The 25,455-nt window shown below is 27.8% G+C and overlaps 3 protein-coding genes across 6 annotated transcripts in view; 2 read left to right on the top strand and 1 right to left on the bottom strand.

Annotated features, from left to right (window-relative positions):
* The window catches only part of LOC112602978 (heparan sulfate 2-O-sulfotransferase pipe), a 28,066-nt gene extending 19,219 nt beyond the window's left edge, over positions 1-8,847 (top strand). The window contains exons 5-9 of the mRNA XM_025351373.1: positions 1,744-1,823; positions 2,028-2,184; positions 2,315-2,439; positions 8,211-8,365; positions 8,438-8,847. Coding sequence (XP_025207158.1) covers positions 1,744-1,823; positions 2,028-2,184; positions 2,315-2,439; positions 8,211-8,365; positions 8,438-8,595 — 675 coding nt within the window. The 3' untranslated portion in view covers positions 8,596-8,847. The remainder of the gene's footprint in view (positions 1-1,743; positions 1,824-2,027; positions 2,185-2,314; positions 2,440-8,210; positions 8,366-8,437) is intronic.
* A 1,541-nt stretch (positions 8,848-10,388) lies between these two features.
* LOC112603311 (zinc finger CCCH domain-containing protein 18) lies at positions 10,389-17,009 on the bottom strand. Of its 3 annotated transcripts, XM_025351826.1 has the most exons (16): positions 16,855-17,009; positions 15,969-16,521; positions 15,325-15,470; positions 14,517-15,062; positions 14,098-14,441; positions 13,901-14,030; positions 13,749-13,838; positions 13,489-13,655; positions 13,106-13,420; positions 12,875-13,042; positions 12,674-12,828; positions 12,110-12,236; positions 11,811-12,036; positions 11,683-11,752; positions 11,504-11,580; positions 10,389-10,556 (listed from the first exon to the last, which is right to left on the bottom strand). In XM_025351826.1, exons 4-16 carry the CDS (start codon positions 15,036-15,038, stop codon positions 10,458-10,460), a joined length of 2,490 nt encoding a protein of 829 aa, XP_025207611.1. In that variant the 5' UTR covers positions 15,039-15,062; positions 15,325-15,470; positions 15,969-16,521; positions 16,855-17,009; the 3' UTR covers positions 10,389-10,457. The 3 variants fall into 3 exon arrangements, with proteins under 3 accessions (XP_025207611.1, XP_025207610.1, XP_025207612.1); XM_025351825.1 differs by lacking the exon at positions 15,325-15,470; XM_025351827.1 differs by lacking the exon at positions 15,325-15,470 and having other exon boundaries at positions 12,674-12,816; positions 16,855-17,006.
* A 205-nt stretch (positions 17,010-17,214) lies between these two features.
* LOC112603310 (E3 SUMO-protein ligase PIAS2-like) lies at positions 17,215-22,178 on the top strand. Of its 2 annotated transcripts, none has more exons than XM_025351823.1 (3): positions 17,215-17,727; positions 19,577-20,335; positions 20,405-22,178. In XM_025351823.1, the coding sequence occupies exons 2-3, from the start codon at positions 19,582-19,584 to the stop codon at positions 21,568-21,570; spliced, it is 1,920 nt and encodes a 639-aa protein (XP_025207608.1). In that variant the 5' UTR covers positions 17,215-17,727; positions 19,577-19,581; the 3' UTR covers positions 21,571-22,178. The 2 variants fall into 2 exon arrangements, with proteins under 2 accessions (XP_025207608.1, XP_025207609.1); XM_025351824.1 differs by lacking the exon at positions 17,215-17,727 and having other exon boundaries at positions 19,675-19,767; positions 19,842-20,335; positions 20,405-22,177.
* The last annotated feature ends 3,277 nt before the right edge of the window (positions 22,179-25,455 follow it).

Genomic DNA, 25,455 nt, shown 5'->3' with positions numbered 1-25,455 from the left:
TATTCTAACTGCTTATAAACTATTAGAGTTATAAGTATTATAAAAGATTTTATTTTATTTTTTTATTTAATAGCTATTTCTAAGTATAAACGGTTTCTATAAATTATTTACTTAACATAAGAAAATAAAATAAATATTAAGTTTATGTCTGAATTTAAATTATTCAATTATTACTTTTGAATTTGAAATTATTAGACATAATGAGTGTTTGATTTAAAGTTTTCGTAATTGGTCAGATAAGCATGTAACAAAAATTGCAATATAAATTATATATATTTAATCATGTCATTAATAACTGAATTTAAATAATTTATTATAAATTCATAGGTACATTATTCAGTGAATAATATATAATTATTAAATTCATTATTTTTAGTAATGGCTTCTGTGAATCAGATAATTAATCAATTGTAAATTATAGTAATACTATAATTATCTATATACTTAGTAGTTGATTTTTTTGACTTCTTGCATGCACCCGCAGATGTATAATTTTCTATATATCATAGGTACCACTATATGATCGCGAATAAACGAAAGTCATCCACTTAATACATAAGCATAGTCTATTTTGTTTTATTACTTTTTTTCAAACTACCTGTATAATTGCTATAACATAGGTCCATTGTCCATTGTTTTTGTCATTTGTCTCCGATTCGGTAAACGACAATCCACAAAGTGAAACGCATCATGGAGTAATTTGTGCAGGTTTTTAATCAATTTATTGTTTTCATGAATTTATAATATCGCATTCCAATCGCGTTTTAACCATTTGATTGTTATTTTATGCATAAACTATCTAGTTCATTTCAACACTCGCAATCATTATGATATAAAAAAAAATATTGTGGTCTAAAAACTATGATTTTCAAAATAATACCTATACTTTTTGGACCACTGTTTCTTATTGTAACAGTCATCGAATGTCAATATGAATTGGACGTATAGACAGGTTGTACGTTCAACTCAATTAAACGTTTACAACAAAAATTACTGATATGTACTTTAAAATTGATTATTCTACGATACTGATCAGTAATTAATTATTTTAGTTATATCTTTAATGATTCAATAAAAGTTATGACTTTGAATGATCAAAATATTAAAATTATGATCAAAAATATATATAACCTATATAGATACAATGTACAAAATAAATTTAATATTTTAGGAATATTTCGATATTTTCGTACAATTATACTTTCCTTAAATAAAATAGACGTATATATCGGAAAATGCTCAAATGTTTTAGAGAAGAAAGTTTAAAATATTAAGTATAATGATTCTCAGGATTGAAAATAAACTGCTATTTAAATTTTAATCAAGCAATTGGAAACCGTTTGTTTGTTTCTTTCTTTAGTCAATAAATTACAATAATTTACAGTATATTTTTACTTGAATCCATGTATAATATAATTTAATAGTAAGTTTATTTATCCTTATACATTTTTGCTGTTTAAATAATTAATAAATATGATTATTTTCAAAATTATAATTTCTTACGTATTATAACATAAACGATATATATATTGTTTTAATACTTTATTGCTTGTAAACTTTTAGAATATTTTCAATCACTTTTAAAGATAATATTTCATATTTTATTCATCATAATATACATATTTATACAGTTTTTCATAAACCATTAAATATAATTCCACGGTTACTCCCTGGCTGGTTGTCTCTTTAATATACATATTTCGTATGTAACTGTGTATAACTCTTTTATTTATTTGATTTCAGCTTCGCGTGGCGTCCATGGTGTCAAAGTACGATACGCCTTCAGTATTCATAAAACATATATCTTTCGTCAATTTTACCAAGTAATAATATTATGAGTATAAATATAAATGTTCATACCATAATGATGGTTCGTATAGAGAGAAACAGAGAGAGAGAAAGAGTGAGAGAGTATAAGAGAGAAGTGAGAAAGAAATAGAAAGGGAATGATGGAGAGTTTAACACGTTTTCTTATATTGTATTATAATTAGTGCATGTTTTTTGTTTGTGCCGCTGTATGAATTTAGATTTTACCTGCCCGAACCCATTTACATTAACTTGGTGAGGGACCCTGTGGAACGGGTAATCTCATGGTACTACTACATTAGAGCGCCATGGTACTATGTAGAGAGGAAGCACGCGTTTCCCGATACGCCGTTGCCTGATCCGAATTGGTTAAAAAAAGTAAAAAAAAAATACCGTTATTTTACGGCACATGCATATTAAATTTCTAACCGATTCGCGATTGAATGCGTGAATGCGTGTTTGTCAAATGACGATGAGTTGATTTTGCTTTTTTTTTCATTTTTTATAGGATTTCGAAACTTGTGTTCTTCGCGGCGATCGAGAGTGTAGATACACGCAAGGAGAGAAACGCGAAGGGATCAGTGACCACAGGCGACAGACGATGTTCTTTTGCGGACACGACGAGGAATGCACGTGAGTAAATACTGCATTACAAATTTTAGCCATATACTCATATATTATAAATATATAACGCCGGAGAGGGTTTTGTGTATAGGTTAAATTTAATAATTACTTTATATAACTAGGTGCTTGACCTACTTGTATGAGAATTTTCTTTCAAACGTAAATATAATGACATTTATAAAACAGTGCGTTAAAAAAATATAAATAACCGTCAAATTAAAGTCGTATTAAGGGTTTTAATAATTGACGTACACGAAGGTACGATTTTATTGTCATGACATCGAGTTATACATTTAACATAAGTTACAATTCTAATTAAGTATTTAGATGCAATGTTCATATTATAATTTATGTAAGTATATATATCTAATAACTAATAAGATACCTAAGGCTTTTATATTATTATACTTATTTTATTATTACAAGCCATCCATGGAAATTATAATAATCGGATGTAATTATATGTGGTTATATTATAGGTCCCGAAAATGAATACAATAAAAATTATCGAAACGTACTTATGCGTTGTGAACTTGTAAAACATTATTATATGTGCTAAATATACTTTAAAATTGCTTTAAATTTATTAGTACGAGTAAAAAAAAATTGTTAATATTACAATTTTCATTTCAATTACTTTGAATAATAAATAGTAATTAAAAACATTTTATTAATTTAAATTTTCAAATGGAAATGTTTTTTTAACATCTTTATACAGCCCACATTCAAATAATTTAATCAGTGCCGTTTCGTGATTTTTTCAATGTTTTTCTGGAAAGCAATAGATTTATCGGGCTGTGGCCTGTGTTTACCATTCTCATAAATAGCTTATTTTAATAATCACCTAGAACTGTAGGTATTTAATTCTTACAAAATACTTAAATTATATAAAAAATGTTTTGAATCAAAATAAATAAATTGGATTTGAAACGTATATCTATTCATGTTAATTTCGTTAAATATACATATCTATTATATAGCATATGTGAGTAAAAAAAAAAAACAGAACCTATATTAAGTACTAAGTAGCCAATACTATTAGATCACTTGATATTCCATTATTTTTATCTGATAGGTATCTAAAAATGCACCTTAACCTGTAAATTGTAATATATTTTACTGATACAATTTTTCCATACATAAGTATTATATGAACCGGTTAAAACAAAACCTGTCACAAGTTCGATATTCAACATATTATATAACAATCGTAACATATTTAAAATATAATATACGAATCTACACCGTATATGTAGTATATTATAAATATGTAGATTTGATAAACGGTACATCCTAGACCATCAGGGATAGAAATTATTTAAAAAAAATTATAAATTATAACCGTTATATGCATAGCGGTAAAATAAATGAGCATACCTACATAGGGGACTTAATATTCAAGATTATAATTAAAAAATAATAGGAAAGTAGGTAATAGTAAAATATTAGTAAATAGTATTCTAAACATTTTAAAACTAAAAATTAAACATAAATTTTCAAGAGAAATATGTAGAAAAAAACAAGAACCATATAACCGTTAACATAAATTTAGTTGCCTTTGAGATTTTTAAGATCGTTAAAAATTTGAAAAAAACATATTATGTAAAAAGTATATTCCAGTGAATGTTTTATTAGATGTGATAGGCTATCGCCTATCACTATTGGAGTCTAAGTGATCATCCCAATAATACACATAGAAATAGCAAAAAAAATTTTAAGGGTTATACAGGCGTGGCATTTTTAGCTTATCCTCTTAAAATAGGAATATTTATTATCATATGACTAACTTAAATAAATAAATAAAAAAAAACATTGATTTCTAATCGAATAATTAATTATCACATATTTTAAGACTTATATCTAATAATAATACATCACGTGGATGGTATGTATTTATGATTTCATTAATATCAATAAAGTACTTACAACACCTGTAAAAAAACCTACAATTCTATAAGTGTCGTTTTATTTTGGGATGTAAAATTTTGAATTTTTCGATAATTTAATTGTATTTTACTTATAACGCAAAGTTCTGTTCCATAAAAATCATCAACATTGAATCAAGTTTTGATAGAGTGTTTGAATCATATGTCACTCTTGAGTAAGGTTAATTCTGATAAATTGCACATGAATTAATAATATACATCATGTTGTAGTAGAAGTCATTTGGCTATCGGTTTGATATATTATCATACCTTAATGATGAGAATTGCTCAAATTTCGTGCAGCACGGACATTATCGTGATTACAATAAAATAATTTTTTGTGGGTGGGATTATTATTATTATTATAACTACATAATTATTATACACCGACGCGACGTCCGATAAACCGCGATTTGATATTTTTGCGGCAACGTACTATATGTAGGTATAATGACGAATAACTTTAATAATGGTTCACGTCTGTAGTACGATGTATACTGCACGATCCCGCAGTATTCACACATATATTATACACACAAGATACAACTCTAATAACTAATAGGCAATAGCTAATATTGCAGCTGGTAATGTACTATTATGGACTAATATTATATAGTCAAGTATATGGCATGCCATAATAATATAATATATTATTATAATACATATAGCTAGATACCTATATATAGGATATACTCTCTCCGTCAAAACTTTCTAGTGTTTTTTTATTTTATTATTTTTTTTCACACACGATTTCTGATAAATGTCCCTCGATACTAAGTTATTGTGATGGTTAATATGTACGAGACAGATAATATGTAACTATAAGTACCTATGAATACGTTATTATCATTGATTATAAATACTAGTGGTATTATGAATACCTAAATCGTCTATATGTTTACGCCTCCTACATCCGTAACTACTGTGTATAGAATAATATAAAATAAAATTAAGGAGATAATTTTAAAGCGGAACACATTTCATCAAGATGAATTAACGAGTTATACTATTTATTTTGCATAATTTAAATGTCAAAGTTCATTACAAATCAACATTTTCATAAATAAAATAATAATTTTTTCTATTTTTTTTTTTTTTTTTTTTAATGTTTATTTATTCAACTGGCAGCATACGTTTTTAACGATAAATAATTCAAAGCAATTATTTTTTTATTGATTTTTATACAAAAATTAAATTTTAAATTGTATAATAAGTAATTAATTAGTCTAAGCTGAAGTGATAGGATTGTATTGTATTTTTTTTTTTCTTAATTATTTTCCATATCACAGTATTCAAAGTATAATATTCAATTTAGACATAGGAAATTTTAAAACTGTAAATTGTATTTTCAATTGTTCTGTACATAATGTACAGAATGTTTTTAAATATTTTTCTGCCGCGGATTTTAGGTCGGAAAATCCATCTCTCAATTAAAATGCGTTTTTGTGCGAGATGGAATCAGCTCTTAAGGGTTACATATTTTTTTTTATATTGAACTCTTTAAATTTAGTATTTATACTTTAAACTTGATATTTTTAATTTTTAAGTACTAAGTTTTGTATACCTACTATGGTTCATTAAACATAAAAATACTTAACTTATACAGTTAATTTTTCTTTAAAATTGTAATTTGTTGGTTATTAAAATCCAAGTCATTGTCATAAGTACTTAAAAGATAGGTGTATATATTTAATATCTTGTTTGATATAATTTAACTATGTATTGAATGTGCATAAAAATATTTTGTTTTGAAATAAATAAAATATATTATTCAAAAGAGTAAAGATTTAAAAAATATATAATTATAAAATAAAATATATTATGAATTTTGTAACAAATAATGACTTCAAAATATTTCCTAGATCGTTAATACTTTTCGAAAAGATAAGTAATTACTACCTTACTGGTTACCTTTAAAGCTTTAACAAAATTACTGTGTGTACATAATAATAGTGTAATGGTGTCTATATTATAACATTTATAACCTATTTGGCTATTTATATAGGCGCTACCTACGTACAATATAGTAAGTGTTTGAGTCTCGATGTATTAATAACCAATTTGAACTGCAGTAGCCTAATGTTATAAGTTATAACGATTAGGAATAAATAATATTATGATATTCAGACATTCGACAAATTTCATAGCCGTCTCTGGTCACACTATCATGTTATTATATTATATATACATAATTGTGATGTTATTTTTTCTATAGTCTACAGTCCACAGCTGATTATATAAGATTATACATTATAATATAGACGTATGACAATTATTAGGTCTTCTGCGGTGAAACCGTCAACAAACAATTAAGCAAACGACATACGAGGTGCTATTTTCCATTGTTTTAAAACGATTTCGACTAGGTATTTATTTTTATGCTTGTAATTCACTCGTTCGGTTAGGTATTTATGGTAATATTCACATAAATATGTAATCAAAGTACATTCCAGAGTACATTTTTGGTCTTTTAGCCGTAATCTATAATATATTCCGATTAAAAAATTGTTATCGACCCCTATATACAATTCTGTACATTATTAGATCATATATATAACGTACCCATATATTTTTGTGCGAACTTAGCTACATAGTCAGCTGTATTGATTTTAGACTACTCGCACTCATCACCATATACGTGTCTATAGATAGTAATGAGACGTGTTTCACTATATTGACGTTTTAAGTTTTTAAACATCTCGTCTAGTACAGTCGTGGCCTCATTGTCCGTTATTTTAAAATATTTAATATTTGAAAAGTGGGTTTAGCTTACCTATCAATACATACTACTTACTAGGATAGGTACGTATTCTGAATTACAACAATATTGTATTCTGGCTGTTTATTCGGACGTGCATTCGGAATACGAAAAATGAATAGCTTAAGTAGTAGCGCAGCACCCACCCACAGTTCCTAACAAATCCGGCCTTACACGTTACTAAACGGGTTCGTTATGGGTATATTGATATTAATGGACAGTACCGTAAACACGTCTTATTTACTGCTAAGATATTCACTATCGATGAAGATAGAAACTAATAGACGATGTATTGTCAATATTACACGCCTTACACGCGCATTCAACATACGAATAGTTTACGTTAACATTTTATTATATTAAATTTATGTGTTGTTATTATTACAGTTTCGACAAATCCACATTGTTGCATCTAACGCATAATAACAGCTCAAATATGCTTATAGCTGTACATCAAGTAAATTCGGGTAACATTCTCGTCCACAGTATTACGATTAATACTATGCGTATTAGAATTTATAATATCACATACTCGTATATAATATGAACGTATAATATGTTATGGATAGAGCTGGAAAAGTAACGTCTAAACAATTAAAAATATTACACACAGTGGTATTAAAACAAATTAAATCGCAGAAATAAGCAGATTATATTATATCATGGTAACTCAATCGTGCAGCCACAATATGTCGAAAAAATAAGACTGAGACTAAGTAAAAAGTTTTACAAGGGTTAACGTCACTATGGATCTCTACAACACATTTATTTATAAATCACAATTTAAAGATCTTTAAGAAATTAAATTTTTATTTGTGATTATTTTCGAGGAAATAATAAAATATATAAATTAATTGTAAACGATATAATATACTTTTGTTTAACGTTTTGTTGTGGTGAGTATACGCGTACATAAAATTAAGTCGGCGTATGACCGACTATTTGTGTACAGTTAATGCACAAATATATGTATAATAACTGAGATTAATATAAATAATAATAAGTCAAACGGGTACGATTCGGTAACCATTGGATTAAAAATTTAAAAATTGTGTTTTTTATCGTCATTTTTTTTCTTTTTTTTTTTTACACCATAGTCCGTTCAACTCGGAAGGAGCTTTGGAAAGGGCAAAACGTTCTGTGGAACAACAGTACGCGGTCGTTGGCGTGTTGGAAGACTTCAACGTCACGCTAACAGTGTTCGAACATTACATACCGAGATTCTTCAAAGGAGCGTCCCAAGTATACTACGGTAAATTTAAATTCTATGTTCGAATAAAACTAAATTACATGTTTATCGTAAAACCACCCATTTCGTTAACAGGAGACATGGGACTACACAAGATCAATCACAATGCATTCAAGCCGCTAGTCAGCGAAGCTGTGAAAGACATAGTGAGGAAAAATTTTACCAGAGAAATAGAATTTTATCAATTTTGCAGGCAACGACTATACAGACAGAGACTAGCGTTAAATTTGTAACACAACGAACTACATCTTTTCTGAATGTCGATAAAAAGTTCCTCGTACACTACAACCCTCAAACTCGCGCGTGTTATACAATAATTATTATTTTTCGTTATACAATATTAGAAATTATGTTTTAGTTTTATTTCTTAACAGTTATGTTGTATACTTGATTATTTAACCAACAATTACAAGGCAAAATATATTTAAGACAAACATACATAATATCATATTAAGTCGAGTATAGATTTAAATTTTAGCGATAAAAAATAATAATGATACTATATTTATTGTTTTTCCTTCATGATTAATCAATTAAAAGTTTAAACGTAACATGATAATTTTTAACATTATAATATTATGTACCACTGCACTGACATTTTGTGTTTATTTTTATGTACCAGATTATGAAATAATAATTTTTAACTATGTGCTAAAATTAATTTTAAATAATAAATAATTATTACGAATCAAAGATAAATCAATTTCATTACATACTTAATTTACCTACTGTGGCTACTTATTGTATTTTTTTTCTCCAAATAGTCGACAAATCATTTCCTGCGACACAAAAACAAGTCCGGTTTTTATTGACCAATATTTTTTTGTTTGCCAGTTTATTTATAGCGATTTCTTTTCTAACAAGTTTTATTTTAAATTTATTCAATTGCTTATTTTTATTATTTTTTATTTAAAAATTGTTTTCTTTATTTACGAGGGACTCGCCAAAAATTCGAATTTGATTTTTCATTTAAAAATTGGTAAGTACGCATCTTACTTCACGATATTAATTAGTAGGGCTCGGAGTTTTAGCAAATTCATACGATATATTTTTTTCGGCGAATCACAGAACAATAAGAATAAGACAATTTGTTTCACAATTTATTAATGTCATACAAGAAATTTAATTTTGCTGATTAGTGCATATTTACAGTTTCTAGTGTTATTTTACTAATTTAAAATTTTAAGTGCTATTTATAAGCATATTTGTAGTTTTGTACCTACGTAATAAAGGAAAATAAAAATAAACTCTAATAAAGTATACAAATATGCGAAGGAAAACTTATATATTAGTTTTCAAATGGTAGATACGTTATCGGTTGTTATCACCGATAACATTGGACAATTTATTCTATTAATTTGGTTATCTTTAAAACATTGGTCAGACGCATTGTACTGCAATAATCGAATTCGTCATCATATTATTTACGTTGCAGAACTGATAAATTATATCCAAAATAAATATTGAAATATACAATGAAAATAAAATTTAAATAATTATAAATATTCTATGAACGTCTATAAAAATTTCCTCATATACTTCAACCTTAGAACTTGCAAGTGTTATGCAATTTTTGTTTTATTTTACACAATATTAGAAATTATAAGATATATTTCAATTTAACCAATTAACAATTATGTTGTACATTTAAATAATTCAACATTTCAATTCGTCAATAAAGAACAACAATTATAAAACAAAATACATTTAAGATAAACATATTATACTAAATTGAGTATTAATTCTAATTTTAGAAACACAAAAATTTAAGACCGATTCTCCAATTGTATTCAAATTATTAATATGAAGAAATGCATTTGGAATGTAACCTTGACTTAAAACACTCAAATCATTCATTTTTTCAAATTTTTTTTAATAATATCATTAATATTGTCATATATATTTATATATAAAAAAATTGACAATCTCACATACAATATAATTTAAGATTAAAATATTTTGTTTTTTAAATTATATGTATATGAGATAAAAATCATTTAATGTTAAAATACTAGCGTACTTAAAACTATATACATAATATAGAATAATCAACTATTAAGTCGAGAATTAATATTGTTTAAATAAATTAAATTATTTACAATGCTACTTTGGACTTTTTCCGAGCAATGGCATCTTCTACAGCCTTTAGTTGTTTTAACAACTCTTCTCGTCTTGATGGTGCTGCTCCTTTCTTCTATAACAAAATAATATTAATTGAATTAGCCAACTATTAGTAAACTTAACTGAAAAATTATCAAAATGCGAAAAAAACTATAATAGTTTTTAACTTTTTTACATTCAATAATTTCAATTTTTATTGATTGGATTCACAAAAAAGTAGTACAACAGGCTTGCCATATTATAATAAGCTGTAGAAATTATCAAAATATTTAGATTTAAAAAAAAATTACAATAAGATTATGTATAAAAAAATTTCTTCCCATTAAAAAATTATTAAACTAATAATTAATAGCCAAATGATGATAGATTCTTTATCTATATTTATTATTAAAATCGTCTACTCAATAAAATATAACTTAGATTTTGAGAACAGTATACAAATTAATACTAGTAAATATTAAATTTACAGAATTAAAATATCAAACAAATATTATGTAGTTACATTCAAATATCTATAATTTGTATACCCTATATCTTACAGACTCAATGTCCACCGTGGCACCTACCTATAAACTAGGTATTGCATTTGCATTACTTATCCATAGTCATTGGCATCATTAGGAAACTCATAGGCTTTAATTTATAATATTTAAATGGAAACATTAAAATAGTTCTAAGTTTACGTGGAATTATGTATTTAATGTACATAAGTATTTAAGACAGTTTTAATGTTAAAATGTAAACAAAAATTTATGTTTAAATTTGAAAGCAAGTTATAGACATTTTAAAATTATAATATTTAAGATCTCTTTAAAAATTTAAAAATGTCAGTAAATACCTTAAGTGTTCTAGGTAATATTTAAACCTATCTACATTTGATAAAAATTAAATTTACTCTAATATTTAAGTCAATAAAGCAAAATTAGTTCTGCTGAACGAATTTTTTTTTTTGACATTTGTTATATGGAAACATAAGAATAAAGAGTGCTCCAAAATGGTACCTAATATGATAATACTTACTCTTGGCGGAGAAGAACTTTTAGTATCATCATTATCGGATTCTAATGATCTCTTTTTTCCTTGAGAAACTGATTTTTCTAAAAAAATTTAAAATATAATAATGTATAATTTAACTCTATTTAGTATAAATATCAATATTATTGTATGTGAACTATTAATATATATTTTATAAATTTAACCTTTTTTAACTGGAGGAACAATTGGAGCTGTCATTTTCTTCTTATTTAATTTTAATTGTGCTTTCTGCATCTAAACAAAATTGATAATTACATAAATATTAAAAATTGACTTGTATGTATGTACATACTTTTTTTTTAAGCAATTTGTCTGGAGACAATCCTAGTTTTTTTTGTTTCGGACTTCCTCCTTCAGATGAAGATTCTGAACCACTTGAGTCAGAAGATTCTGAAGAACCTGATCCAGAGGCTGATTCACTGCTTGAAGAAGATGAAGAAGTATGAGTAGTAGCTGGAGACTTAGCTCCACTTGATTTATTTACTGCAAATCTAGGTGGCATTGGCATTTGTCTAGCTCTAAAAAAAAAAAAACATAATATTTCATAACAATGATATATGCAGTAAAAAAAAAAAAATAAAAAATGTTTACCTTTGTACAGGTTGTATAGAAGCTGGTGTATTAGTTGGAGAAACAGACCATCTATTAGTTGGCACTGGGGGATTCATAGATCGATTCATTGGTTTTTTGTCAAATGCATCTGGAGAAGGATTCCTCTCTAAAATATAAATTATTAATGGCATGCATATAACATAAATATTAATTAAAATAGTATTTTAAATTAATTAAAGGACATCAGAAAAAAAATATTTTTTCAAAATACCCTTTTGGTATTTATTGACAACAGATATCGAAACATTACTTATAAAATAGACAAAAAATATGAAAAATATCTTTAGTTACCTATTATTTATTTTGAACTTAAATTAAGTAAATTAGTTACTTAATAAATCTAAAATATATCTTTAAACACATTAACAATAATTATTTTCTTTAAATTTTAATTCATACACAGACATCAATAAACAATGTCAAAATGCTAAAATATATCTACAATATAATAACTGATTTTGTATTTAAAATATATTATAAGCCAAGTCCAATTTTAAGCAAGTTAAATTTCTTTATTTTATGAATTAAATTAACAATAATTACCTGGCTTTCTATTTGTTTTACGGCCAGGAGAAGTTTTAAATGATAATGGAGGTGCTTTCTTCCTATTTTTTGTAATTGAATTAGATCTACCTCTTGAACGACTCCGTGAGCTATAGCTTGAATTACTTGAACTACTGCTGGATCTGTTAACATTACTGTAAGATGTAATTTAGTAGATAAAATATTAAAATTATTTAGTACCTTGATGACGAGAACGAAGAATGTGAAGAATAAGACTTCTTTCTTCCTCTAAGTTTAGAACGACCTCCAGGTGATTTAGATCTCATCCATGGATCAGACCAATCATCTCCTCTACGTGGTCGACTAGATGACCTATCTCTTCTATTACGATGACCAGAAGGTTGAGGGCTACATTTAATTTATTGAATTTATAAAACTATTAATGAACATTCTAATAAATTAAATGATTACCTATAAGATTTCTCAGAACGCTGCATTATTACTTCTCTATTAGGAGGGTATTTAGGAGGTAAGCCTCGATGGTGAGGTTTCAAACCTGGATGATAATAAGGTTCAGGAGGTGGATATGGATAATATGGATTTCTCCGTGGAGGAGCATGAAAATCAATTGGATGTCCAGGTGGAAAATGAGGTAAAGGGCGACCATGATGAGGAGGCCAAAATTCTGGTCGGTGATGATAAAAATCTACTTGTGGTGGCATAAATTCGTCCACATAAGCATCTGGAAGAGGACCCCTATGATGCCGAGCTTCTAAATCAGGTTTACTATAAAAATAATAAAATTAAAATAAAATATCTTATTCAATTCTTTTTTTTTTTTTTTTTGTACTTACAATCTTTCAATAGGAGGGCTTAGTGCAGGTGAAGCAGTTGGACTAGTTGGACGCTGCGCATAGTAATCATTTTCTTTCTCTACTTCTTCTTGATTTGATGTTAAGTTCATTTTTTTTTCTTCAAAGTCAATATCAGTTTCTTTTTTTTTATTAGATTTTTTAAGTATCTAATAATATATAATATAAATATTTAATTTCAGAATTATTGTTTCATCTAATTATCATTTTACAATTTTTTTATTATAAAGTATTCTCTTTACCTCTTTAGCTTGACGTAATCCTCTTTCCCAAGCAGTTTCAACAGGTGGTATATCATCTTTTTTTATTGGAGCAATCGGACCTCCAGGAATCTATTCAATATAACTCCCTTATGTTATAGTTTAAAAAAGAAATAAGTAAAAACAATATTTACCAAAGTTCTTTCATGTGTTCGATAAGAATCATTTGGATAAAACGATGGTAAACTACCAGGTGGTGGTATTGGGCGTACCATTTCAAACATTGAATAATTGCCTTTGTCCGCGACACCCGGATGCAAAAATCTAAATAGACCATTCTTGATAGATTCATTTAGGTCCTTAAATATTTTTACATCAGCATATTACTCACCGACAGCTTGCACCCCAAGTACATTGTCCTCTCGAGTAAAATCGACATATTGGTCTGGGTTCTGTCTCTTCTGGCCGATGTTCACCTTCATCAGAAACTTCACCCTCTTCAAGTTCTTCAGGTTCTTTTTCTTCTTCAACCTCAGTCTCGTCTTTAACTGGTTTTGGTTCATCACATTCCCCGTCTTCCCCATCTTCAGCTTCAAAATCTAAAGGTTCTTCAGGGTCATTAACTACATTAGGCTCAGTCTTAGCATCCACATTATTATGGCCGTTAACTGGAATAACAATTTCTTTCGAAGAAGAATGAGTATCATTATCACTTTTCCATTCTTTTGCACTTTTCTGTAAAAAAAATAAATAAAATAATATATGATACATATCCACTATCATTTAATTATGTAAATATTTTTTTTTTACTTGAGAAGTATTATCATCATTTATATTATCCATTGAGTCTTCATCAGAAACATCTGATAAATAATTATCATGAGGTTCTTTTGTTTCTTTATCAGATTCATTGCTTCTTGAAGAAACTTTGGATGAAGGTCGAGAATGACTATTTCTGTCAGGAGAAGCAGCTGTAGAAGATACACGACTCGATGAACTAGATTCTGAACTCGGACTTTGTGGCTCATCATTTTGTTGATGTTCAGGACTACAAGGTTCAATAGCAGGACTTTTAGATTTAGATGTTGAACTATCAGGTGACTGAGGATCATCATCATCATCATCATTGTCTTGTTCTGGACTTTGTACTCCATTATCTATGCTCTGAGACCCAGAAGTGTTATTGTCAGGGCTCGGTGGGGCAGAATTATGACTGGATGCAGAAGGTGAACCGCTAACAGATTGCTCTCTAGTTACAGTTTCTGGTGATGCAGATTGGCTTGAGTTATTTGATTGTGAGTCATCAGAATTTGTAGAATTGTCTGATTCCATTTGTGCACGTTAAATACACTACTCCTATGCATAAATAATTTCCATTAGAAACTTCTATACTTAAAATAATGAATATTATGAAGTTCAGGATAAGAAGCATAGGTGAAATTTGTCTAAAAATATAATCCTGAACTTGTAATAAAACCTTTATGTATTAGAACATTGAAAAAGTTTAAATTAAACAAATAAATAAAAGTTATGAAATTTATATTATATCAGTAGAACGTCCATTTATCCTGAAATGGCCCAACCCACCCAAAGATCGCTGTTTTCTGGTAGATCTTACCTTCCATCGCAGCGAGCATATCGAGGTGCCGAAATATATAACGGGAACACACTTTTTGTCGATAAATACATGACTTTAATACTTAGAACAAGTTTACGGAAGACAGAGCAACACGCGATCGACGAGACTTTCACGACACAAACTAACTGATTAATGTAAAAAATAAAAAATTTAATCAGATATCCGGCATATCTAAATGTACTCTTAGCTTGAATTAAGTTTAAAAAAGCCGTCGATAAAAAAAAATACTCTTATTTTTTTCGCTGAAAACTAATTGAAGAAAGAAGAAGATAAAATGCACAAATAAATTATTTATATTATTATTATTGTTATTATAATGCATAATATTAAAATGGTTAATAATATATTATTATGATATATATTTCGACATCATTTATTATTATTATAATTATTATAATCGTCATAAGAAAATAATAATTAATAACAACGATAACGAAATGACACACACACACACACACCAAACGATTGGCGGCGAATCGTGCGTGCCACGAGCACGGTGTATACAGACACGATTGCCGGTGTGTGTCTGCGTCGTCATTTACCTCATAATATATTATTATTATAAATTTTTTTTTAAAAATTGGTCCATCACCCAGTTCGAGCTAGGACACCAATTCGCTCACCTCTTGGGTAAGTTTCCCGATGGTCTCTGAATTGATCGGGGCCGGACTCTGGCGGTAGGCGGCGTCGTGAGTAGGGCGATGAGGGCCCGTTGCTCACACACGAGACGAAATAGGGGCTAAAACATGGGTCCTAGTGTGACAGCGTTGTTCTCGAACCGCCCGATGATGATGGTCAGCGGGACCACTCAGGAACGGAATGTGTTGCACGATGAACAGCCGCCGAACACACACACACACACTCTGGCAACACGATTGAAGGCGAAGACGGCAATCAAAATGGTCGTATGACGAAATCGCTGGGGCGACTTAACAAATGGCTAGTGTTGGCGATTAATGGCGGTTGTAGGTCCAATAGTGCTGGGGTGGTCACTCGTCGTCGTACTGTCGTAATATTAATTTGTAGGTGTATTCGACTGTGGATGCCCCGACGGAGTGACGGACGTCGAGCGAGCGAACTAGCGACGCGGCGCAGTGCGTGCACCGGCTGCGGCGATGCATTACCGCGGTGTCCGGTCTCCAAGTGAATAGCGGACGATCGTAATATTCGTAATGACTATTGAGATAAAAAATTAAGAAGTTATCGTTTACAATAAGTATACAATTGGAAAACTCTCGAGTTAAATTTAATTTAACAAAATAATTTTATTTATATAACTTTTGGTGCAATTTTAGTTTATGTTTTGGATTTTTTTGGGAAAATGAATATATTGGTTTTATTTAATGATAATTTCTGGACTTTCTGGTAGTAAATTGGATTTGATAGAGATATTTAGCAAATTAATTTAATTTAGTAAGTTGTTTAGTTTATCATATTCATTTATTTATCTTTAAATATCATTGAATTCGAACTTATTTTACTCATTTTTATTTTTTGATAATGACCTACCTACTCAATAATGATCCGACGTCGTATTCTTGAGCCTTGATTGATACACTAAAGAGTGGCGAATTGATAATTCAAATATTAATCTGCTAGATAGTGACACGTACACATAACAAATAAAAATTCCCTGTCCGGTCATAGATTTCAAATTGGTTGTGTGTGCGCGCGATCTTTAGCCATGAAATTGTCGTACTCGAGTACTTGACTGGTCGTTACGCGGAAGGGAGTCGGGACGCCAGACCTACAGTGCTACACTATTATTGGTTAGTAATATTGTAATATTGCAAGGTAGCCTCCATAGACCACATAATTGCCATAATTATAATTTACAATGTCCATGGTGGCATCAGATATTATCACTCCATGGACATTGGACCCTGACTCGACGATTTAAACGATTTACTTTTGTTAAATATTTGGTACATTACTATTTAGTATTTACTAGTTACTACAGTAGTACAATCAGTGCATACTGCTAAGCGTCCCTCTCGAGTTTTCCCTGTATTCGGCATTCTCAGTTCAAAGTGTCTCTCTGGCCTCTATTTAATTGTTATTGATTTTTTGCCGATGACCGGTGATTGTTATTCATCCTACGGGCTACGTCGAATGTGTAACGAACGATTTTTATTTTTCGCGTTCACTTTAGCGTTTAGCAGCACACAGCTGTAACCGCGTTTCCGTTTTTCGTACTTGGTCACTCGGTACCACACTATCACAGCAAAACAAGTTTCATCAGTTAACATAAAGTCATAAACGCATGTTTACAAACGCGTCATGGCGTCTTGCTAAGATTCTACTAAATCTCTACCGTTGTTTAGATTGTTCAAATTATTTTTGACGTACAATTCAATCTAGAGAAAAGAGATAATATATCAGGTAATTGTTTAGCGCTTACTAAATATTTCAATATAATTTTTAGAATTATAGCATTAAGGCATAAATGCTGTTTTGTTGCCAATGCTCATTTTTAAATTTTTTGAACTTAAGTTTAGAACATTTTTTTGTTACCAATACATAGTTACGATTGTTGATATTAAAATAGTTATTGTTGTGATTATTGTATGTAGTTATGATTGTAATAACTAATAAGACATTTAATTATTTCTAGCTACTAATAGGTACATGGTTAGTTTCAATGTATGTTTCGCCTAATTGATCATAATTTTATTTTAAACAAGTATAGCGATAAGTTATGAAGATGATGTAATAAGTAATAACCAGAGACATTTGTAGTAATAAATAACAAATCAATCTGTTAACATTTATTTGTTGTTTATTATGCTGGCAGATTGATAACTTATTGGATTAATTATTCAGCAAAAATTGTTAATTTTAACAATCAGTAGCAGTTAATGTGTAAAACATTAATTTTACTTAAATACTAATAAAAATATGTCAAAAGTTAAATTACCCGTTATTCAATTAGTAAAATAAAAGATAAAATTAAAATTTTGTAATAAAAAAGAAAAAAAGAATATGTTTAAAAAGAAATGATATCAAAATACCTTATGAAGAACAAGAGCATAACAGTGAATTGCTATTGTGCACTTTTTCTATTCACAATAATAAATCCATTAAATAAAGTATAAATTAAAAAAGAACTAATGTATCACACAAAAAATTTATATTATTAGAAATAATCTATTTTTAAGTATGAAATAATTAGTAATTTTCAAATGTCAATGTATTTCGAAATACTTAGAAAACTAATAAAATTCCCTTTCTTGTACATAGTTCCATAAATATTTTATCTAGACATTTTTTTTTTTTTTTTTTTTTTGTGAACTTTTTTTCTGACCAATTTTACATTACAGTAGGTACCTAGATTGTCCCAAACAACTACTATCTAATTTGATATTCTTATCATAGGTATTAAGTATCGCCCTTTAATACACGTCCACATAGTCTACCACATAGATAAAACAATTTTATTAATGAATACAAATGTAGGATTATAATATATTTAATAAAACACAATTAAAGCAATAATTTGATAATACATGTCATAATCTAATTTTCTATATAAAAAGATATATATTAATACATTATATATATGTTAATATATAAAAGTGACTATTTTTATTATTTAAATTATAAATAGGTATAATTTTACATCTCTTAAAAAAAATTCAAATGTGTTGTCATTATTGTTCTGCCAAATATAAGGGCAGCAATGATGGCGATGTACCGTGCATTTTTTTTAAATTTCCCTATAAACTTTCTACATGTTGTGTCTGTGTACCATTGGTGTAATTGACAAAAAATTGGGTAGACTGTGTATAACGTGTAAAAATATGTGTTGTAGACGACAAGTGTGCGGTAGACCGCATATGAGAAAAATACCAATAATTTAATTAAGTTATCCTAGCAACTTCGCTAATACATTTATTTATTTTAATCACAATTTTACTTATTTAAATTCTGTTCACGCTATAATAAATAATATAATATCTTATAAATATAATTGTTCTATGAGCCTATCTGACATCTAGTAACAAAAAAAATCAGATTGATCTGTTCTGAGGCAAGCTTTCAAATATTTGTGTCACCCTTCATAGGATTTTATCTAGTTACCATACTTTAAATTTATTATAAATCTAAAAAGATAATAGATATTATTATATCTTATACCCATGTTATGTATTATATTTTATAGATAATATATTTATTATTATTATGTAATTATTAAAACTAGAAATTTAATAATTTAATTATTTTTTTTTAGGAACAATGAATAATTTGGCTAATTATGCTGATGACGGTTATAAAAATATGCTAAGTAGTTTCCGGACTAATGATTTGCAAACACTATTGGGAGCTTTTGGTCGAAATAAAGCAGGCCGAAAATCTGAATTAAAAGATCGAGCAATTGAATTGTTAAGATCTAGACCACCTGGAATGAGTTATTCATCATATGTAGGAAAAATATATGATATATATCGTTCCATGCAAAATGATATGCCTCCTAATAATGATATTATGATGCGTAGTTTATTGCAAAATCAACAACAAAGGCAGATGGTATCTATTAATCAGATACAGAACCCGCCACAAAGAATGTATCAACCACCACAATATCCTCAACAACCGATGCATATGGCACGAGCTGGATTACCTCAAGTTATGCCTCAAATGCAAAGAGGCATGTATAGTAACCACATAGGAGCAAATTCTATTCCTGGAAATACTATGGCTAACAATAATATTCAGTATATATCTGGCAGTTATCAGCCATCTGGACCTCGTACTACTATAGTATCATCTCAATTACCTTCAAATCAACAAATAAATATGGTATCACAAGATGCATTGGGATATGATATGAAAACATCGGGTAGTGGAAACAATTCTTACACCCCATCTCTTGAAACTGTAGCCCAAATCAAGTTCAAAAAATTACCATTTTATGATGTTGTTGATGAAGTTATTAAGCCAACTCTTCTAACTGGCATGGACAGAAATACATTACAAAACGCTCCTAGAGGTAGTAATATTTTATGATTATTTTTTTAAATTTAATTTTATTAAATTTATAATATTTATTTTATTTCAGGTATGAAAGAAACTACATTTAAACTTCTTTTGTCATGTGAACACGCCAATCTCGTTGCCATGAATCGTGACATTTCTCCTGGAAAAAATGAATATATCTATCAGTTCCAGATTCGAATCTGTCAGTTGGTAGAGCCTATAACTAGCGAGTGTACTGATTATATGCCTCTTGGATTACACATACGACTTGGTTTAAAAGCATGTCCATTACCACCTACTGCTCCTAATACTCGACCAGGAACTGAATCTAGACGAACTGCAAGACCTATCAATTGCACTCAACTTGTTAAACTTTCTCCAATCGTTAGTAACACAATCACTATAAATTGGACTCCTGATGGAAAAAATTACGTTCTAGCAATGTATATTGTAAAAAAATTGACTGCAGAAACTTTACTAAAAAAACTTCAAGATAAAGGAGGGAGGAGTTCTGAAGAAACTAAAAACTATATAATTAAAAAGTTAGCTGATGTTGATCCAGATTTGGCCACTACATCTTATCGTTTTTCCTTGGTGTGTCCATTGGGTAAAATGAGAATGAAGATACCAGCAAAATCTATTCATTGTGATCATTTACAATGTTTTGATGCTAGTACATTTATTTTAATGAATGAGAAAAAGCCAACATGGATGTGTCCAACTTGCAATAAACCTTGTTTGTATGATGATATACAAATAGAAAATTATTTTTTGGACATTGTTTCAAGTCCAACACTCAAATATTGCAGTAAGGAAATTGAAATTTTGGCTGATGGCACATGGATAGTTTATGAAGAAAATAAAGAGACAAAAAACACCAATAGTACTCCTGATACCAAAGTAAAACCTATTGATTCTGTAGACTTAGACAGTGACGATGAAAAATGCATTGAACCAAAAACAGAACCTTGCCCTGAAAGTTCTAGACCCCCAGAATCTGAAAACTTAAAGTCATCTTTTATCGATTTGACATTAAGTGACGATGAAGAACCGCCAAAAGAAAAAGATAAACAAGAAAATGAAGCCCAAGCAGCTGACGCTATAGAACCAATTGCTGTAGTTGATTTAAAACCGCAAGCTCAAGTACAACCGCAACAAGCTGTTACCAGCTCTGAACAAGGAGTAGTAATTGAAATAGACAGTCCATCTCCTCCTTCAAGTCCTACCCCTACGACTGAAGCTTCCTAATTTATTTTTATTTTTATTTAATATTGTAATCAATTTTGATATCTATTAATATTTAAAATTTTGATATCTATAAACATTTAAATTTTGATTATTTAGTTCAATCCTTGTAGCATCAGTATATTTAAGATTAATATATTTTTTTTAATGACATATTTAATAAGTATTAAAATATTAATTTTATATTCTTTCTTAATATTGGAATATTTAATAATTTATTAACTAATTTAGTTTAAATTGAATATAGTAACATGGTTCCCGTGTAATATTGGGCCTTGTAGAAGAAAAGTTACAATATTATTCTTATAAAAATGGTTATTATAATAAATAATTAAAATAATAAATCCCATCACTTAAGAACAACCTAAGGATATCTAATAAATTAGTCACTGACCTACATATTTCATATACTTAGATATCGCACATAAGACTACGAGTAATAATGAATTTAAAAATATTCAAAATTATTTTATTTAGTATGTTATTAATCAAAGATTACCAACTGAATGTTAGGACATTTATCACCCTTTAGTAGAATATTTTTAAATAACACTTAGCAAAAATGTTATCTAAAAAATATCTTTGTAATTGCAGTTCAATATAAATTAAATAAATATTTACCTATATTAATTAACTAATTTTTTTTAAACACTACATGATCCTACAACATATTCTATCCATTTTATTATGTATTATTTTTTCCTTATTTTGAATAAAACTTGGTGCTACAATAATTAAATTAGGCTTATAATTATATTTTTTTATTTTTAATGATTTTTGAAATATATAAATGTATCTATAAATGCTATTTTCTTATTTCCATGTTGATATGTAATATCAGATTGAAAAATGCAGACTAGAACAAACCGCCCTGTTGTTGATCGAAATTATTTCGTGGGGGGGATGATCATTGGGGGGCCCGGGGGGTATTATTACCCCCATCTCCAGAGAAAAATGTAAAACTTGCTATATCAACTAACAATAAAATTAAATATTATGATAGAGGTTATAGGTTATTGTATTGGCCATTACTCATTAATAATTAATTAATCAATTATTGAGGACACTTCTTGTGTGAACAAAATATTGTATGTAATTTAGATTTATTTTTACTTCCCTCCACTATTTGCTCTTATTTTATTGTACCCTCTTAAAAATGTACGATTCCCCCTCCCTCACGGGTTAGAAGATCTGGAATAAACACATTATTCTGGGTATGTTTAATTTGAATTCAATGATAGTCAAGTTATGTGTATGATGATTGATGGCTATTGACAGCATTTTGATTTAACTTCATATCAATAGCATCAGATATAAGTATAGTATAGTGACTAATATGTTTTATTATTATTTTATACAAAACTATTAGTTGTGACGGTAACCACCGTTTGTAACTCGTTGTAGACACGTAGGTACGCACTACTCTACTATAGTACATGTATAAACATAAAAGAAAAAAATTAATAAATTTTCGTTGGTGCTACTCATCTTTCACCACTTTTCAGTATTAGAATAATCACATGGTTCTAGGCCTTAAAAATCGCATCATTTATGATACCTATGTAAAAACAAAAACCCGATAGTACGGTTTCGAATAGAGTAATAGACTATGAACAAAGGAATACCTAGTACAAGTAAATATAAGCTTTTAAGAATACAATTTTTTTTATCCGTGATTAAGCCACTAAAGAATAGGTACATTCATCTGGAACTTGTGTTTCCGATAATGTTTCTGATTATCCATCACAAGCACTAATGTAATTTAATTTTATCATATATTCCCGACAAATGTAACGCGTGGATACGATTATTTTTAAAATTTTAAAATTTAGTAAGCTATTATCAATTTTTATGATTTTTATATTTAAAAATATAAATATATTATTATTTTTTTATATTTTTTTTTTTTTTATCATTTTTTGCATTTTCACGACTTAACTTAATCCATATTTCGTGTTTGTAATTTTTACAAACGCAATATAAAGATAAGTAAAAATAATGATATTTTTATAATTACATTTTTTTTATATATGGTAATGCATTACTGTTTTCAGTTTGCTTTTAGTAGCTGGTAGATTTTTGGAGTATCAGACGACAACAAAAATATATTTTAAAAGTAATAAAAGGTAGGAAAGAGTTATCCGATAGGTTTTTTTTTTACTTATAGGATGAAAAACTTATAATGAATCTTGTATTACATTTTCAAATCTTAGGTATAAAAACAAATATTTTGTAAATTTTTAACTACAAAGTAATTTATTGATATTTGTGGATTTTAGGAATTTTTTCAAAGTTCTAACTTTGAATATTTATAAAAATAAATATTTTCGATTTTTTTTTAATCGAGAAATTTTACAACTTATGAAAAGCTTTAAGTTAAATTTTCTCAATTTTCTACCCAGTGAATAATTTACAATCGAAATTTATAGAATGAAAAAACTAGAAAAATGAAAATTTATTATACCTTTAAATAGCTTAAAATTATTCAAAATATTTTGAAAATTTTAAATATCTATAATTTTTTTGTTTTCTAATCGCATCAAAAACAAAAACAAAATCGATTTTATCAAAAATTGATTTGCGTAAAAATTACTAGTGTTAGCTAACAATATTGATATCGTGGGTATTTTCTTAATAATTTCGATATAGATATTTAAATATAAATATCAAAAATATAGCGATATCGGGGTTAATCTAGGTTCGAGATTTTACGGACGATTAAACACTAAACTGAGTAAACAGTATAAAATAAAATTATAATATCTATCTATAAATGTATAAAGTAAATACTAAATTATGATACGAGGCGATATGTTTCAAAGGAATAATTCACCACTATACTAAACAATTTAAACTAAATTCAGTGTCGGTTGTTAACTCGCGATGAGACGTCGTAATTATTTTATTTTGTATTATTTTATATTTATTATTTTTATTAAACAAAATGAGTGAAAACTTTAAATTAGTTCTGTTGTTTAGCGCTAGGAGTGATATGTAGCAACATTTTGATTTTAAAGTTAATAAAAAGGCCAAAGGGGATTGTATTAAATAAAAATTAAGTTTTTGTAAACAGTGCAAATGTGCTGTTGTTTATATACTCGTAATATGTATTCTATACTTTTAATATGCTTTCAATAAACTAAATTGTATAAAATGTAACTTGTTAATAAATATGTTGTTATTTAAATCGATATTAATGCCGGTATTATTCTAATTTTACGATATTATATTGGAAAAAAATAAATACAATATCGATAATTAATAGTATATATCGCTGGCCAATACCAAAAATTACTGTTTTCCTAAATTTTTTCAATTTTTTCAATTGTAACAAAGTAGAGAATTTTTTATTTTGATTTCTCTAATATTACATAAATTATAAATCTAATTTTTATTCATAACTACACTCATTTTAAAAAATCGTAATATTTTATTGACTATTATTATTGTGTGGTCCACTAAGAAACTAAAATGAAATAAAATTTTTTTTTAGGTAGGTATACCTCCACTACATTTATATAGTAAATCTTACTAAATTTAAGGCAAGTCTCCGTTTGCCCAAATATTTTTAAATTATTTTCTTTTTAAGCCCAAAAATAGTATAGCACTTTTTGATAACATTTTTATGACACTTGTCACATACTTTAGTAAACAATTAATTTTAATTACTTATAGATAAATTACAAATTTAATAAATATATTTTTCATATCACATTTTTTTTTTAAATTTATAATATTCTTAACACAAATCCATTCTTTTTTATTCTTAACGCATCATTGTAATAATTGAAAAATACACAATACATTTACGAAGAGTAATAAAAGCCAATAACTTGTGGTACTCTCTGGGTAATGCTAAATGGTTTTATAAAATTAATTTACAAAAAT

The sequence above is a fragment of the Melanaphis sacchari genome, unplaced genomic scaffold (assembly GCF_002803265.2).
Source record: "Melanaphis sacchari strain LSU unplaced genomic scaffold, SCAv2.0 Contig105_pilon_pilon, whole genome shotgun sequence".
Classification (NCBI taxonomy): domain Eukaryota; kingdom Metazoa; phylum Arthropoda; class Insecta; order Hemiptera; family Aphididae; genus Melanaphis; species Melanaphis sacchari.
This window is presented reverse-complemented; position numbering and strand designations above follow the sequence as displayed.

Bases quoted from the DNA above. Each gene is read 5' to 3' on its own strand.
- LOC112603311 (XM_025351826.1), bottom strand. From the start codon at position 15,038: ATGGAATCAGACAATTCTACAAATTCTGATGACTCACAATCAAATAAC. The intron at 13,043-13,105 runs GTAATCATTTAA...AATTAAATGTAG, and splicing joins CGTTCTGAGAAATCTTATAG to CCCTCAACCTTCTGGTCATC. The intron at 12,037-12,109 runs GTAAACATTTTT...TTTTTTTTTTAG, and splicing joins TCTATACAACCTGTACAAAG to AGCTAGACAAATGCCAATGC.
- LOC112603310 (XM_025351823.1), top strand. From the start codon at position 19,582: ATGAATAATTTGGCTAATTATGCTGATGACGGTTATAAAAATATGCTA. The intron at 20,336-20,404 runs GTAGTAATATTT...ATTTTATTTCAG, and splicing joins ATTACAAAACGCTCCTAGAG to GTATGAAAGAAACTACATTT.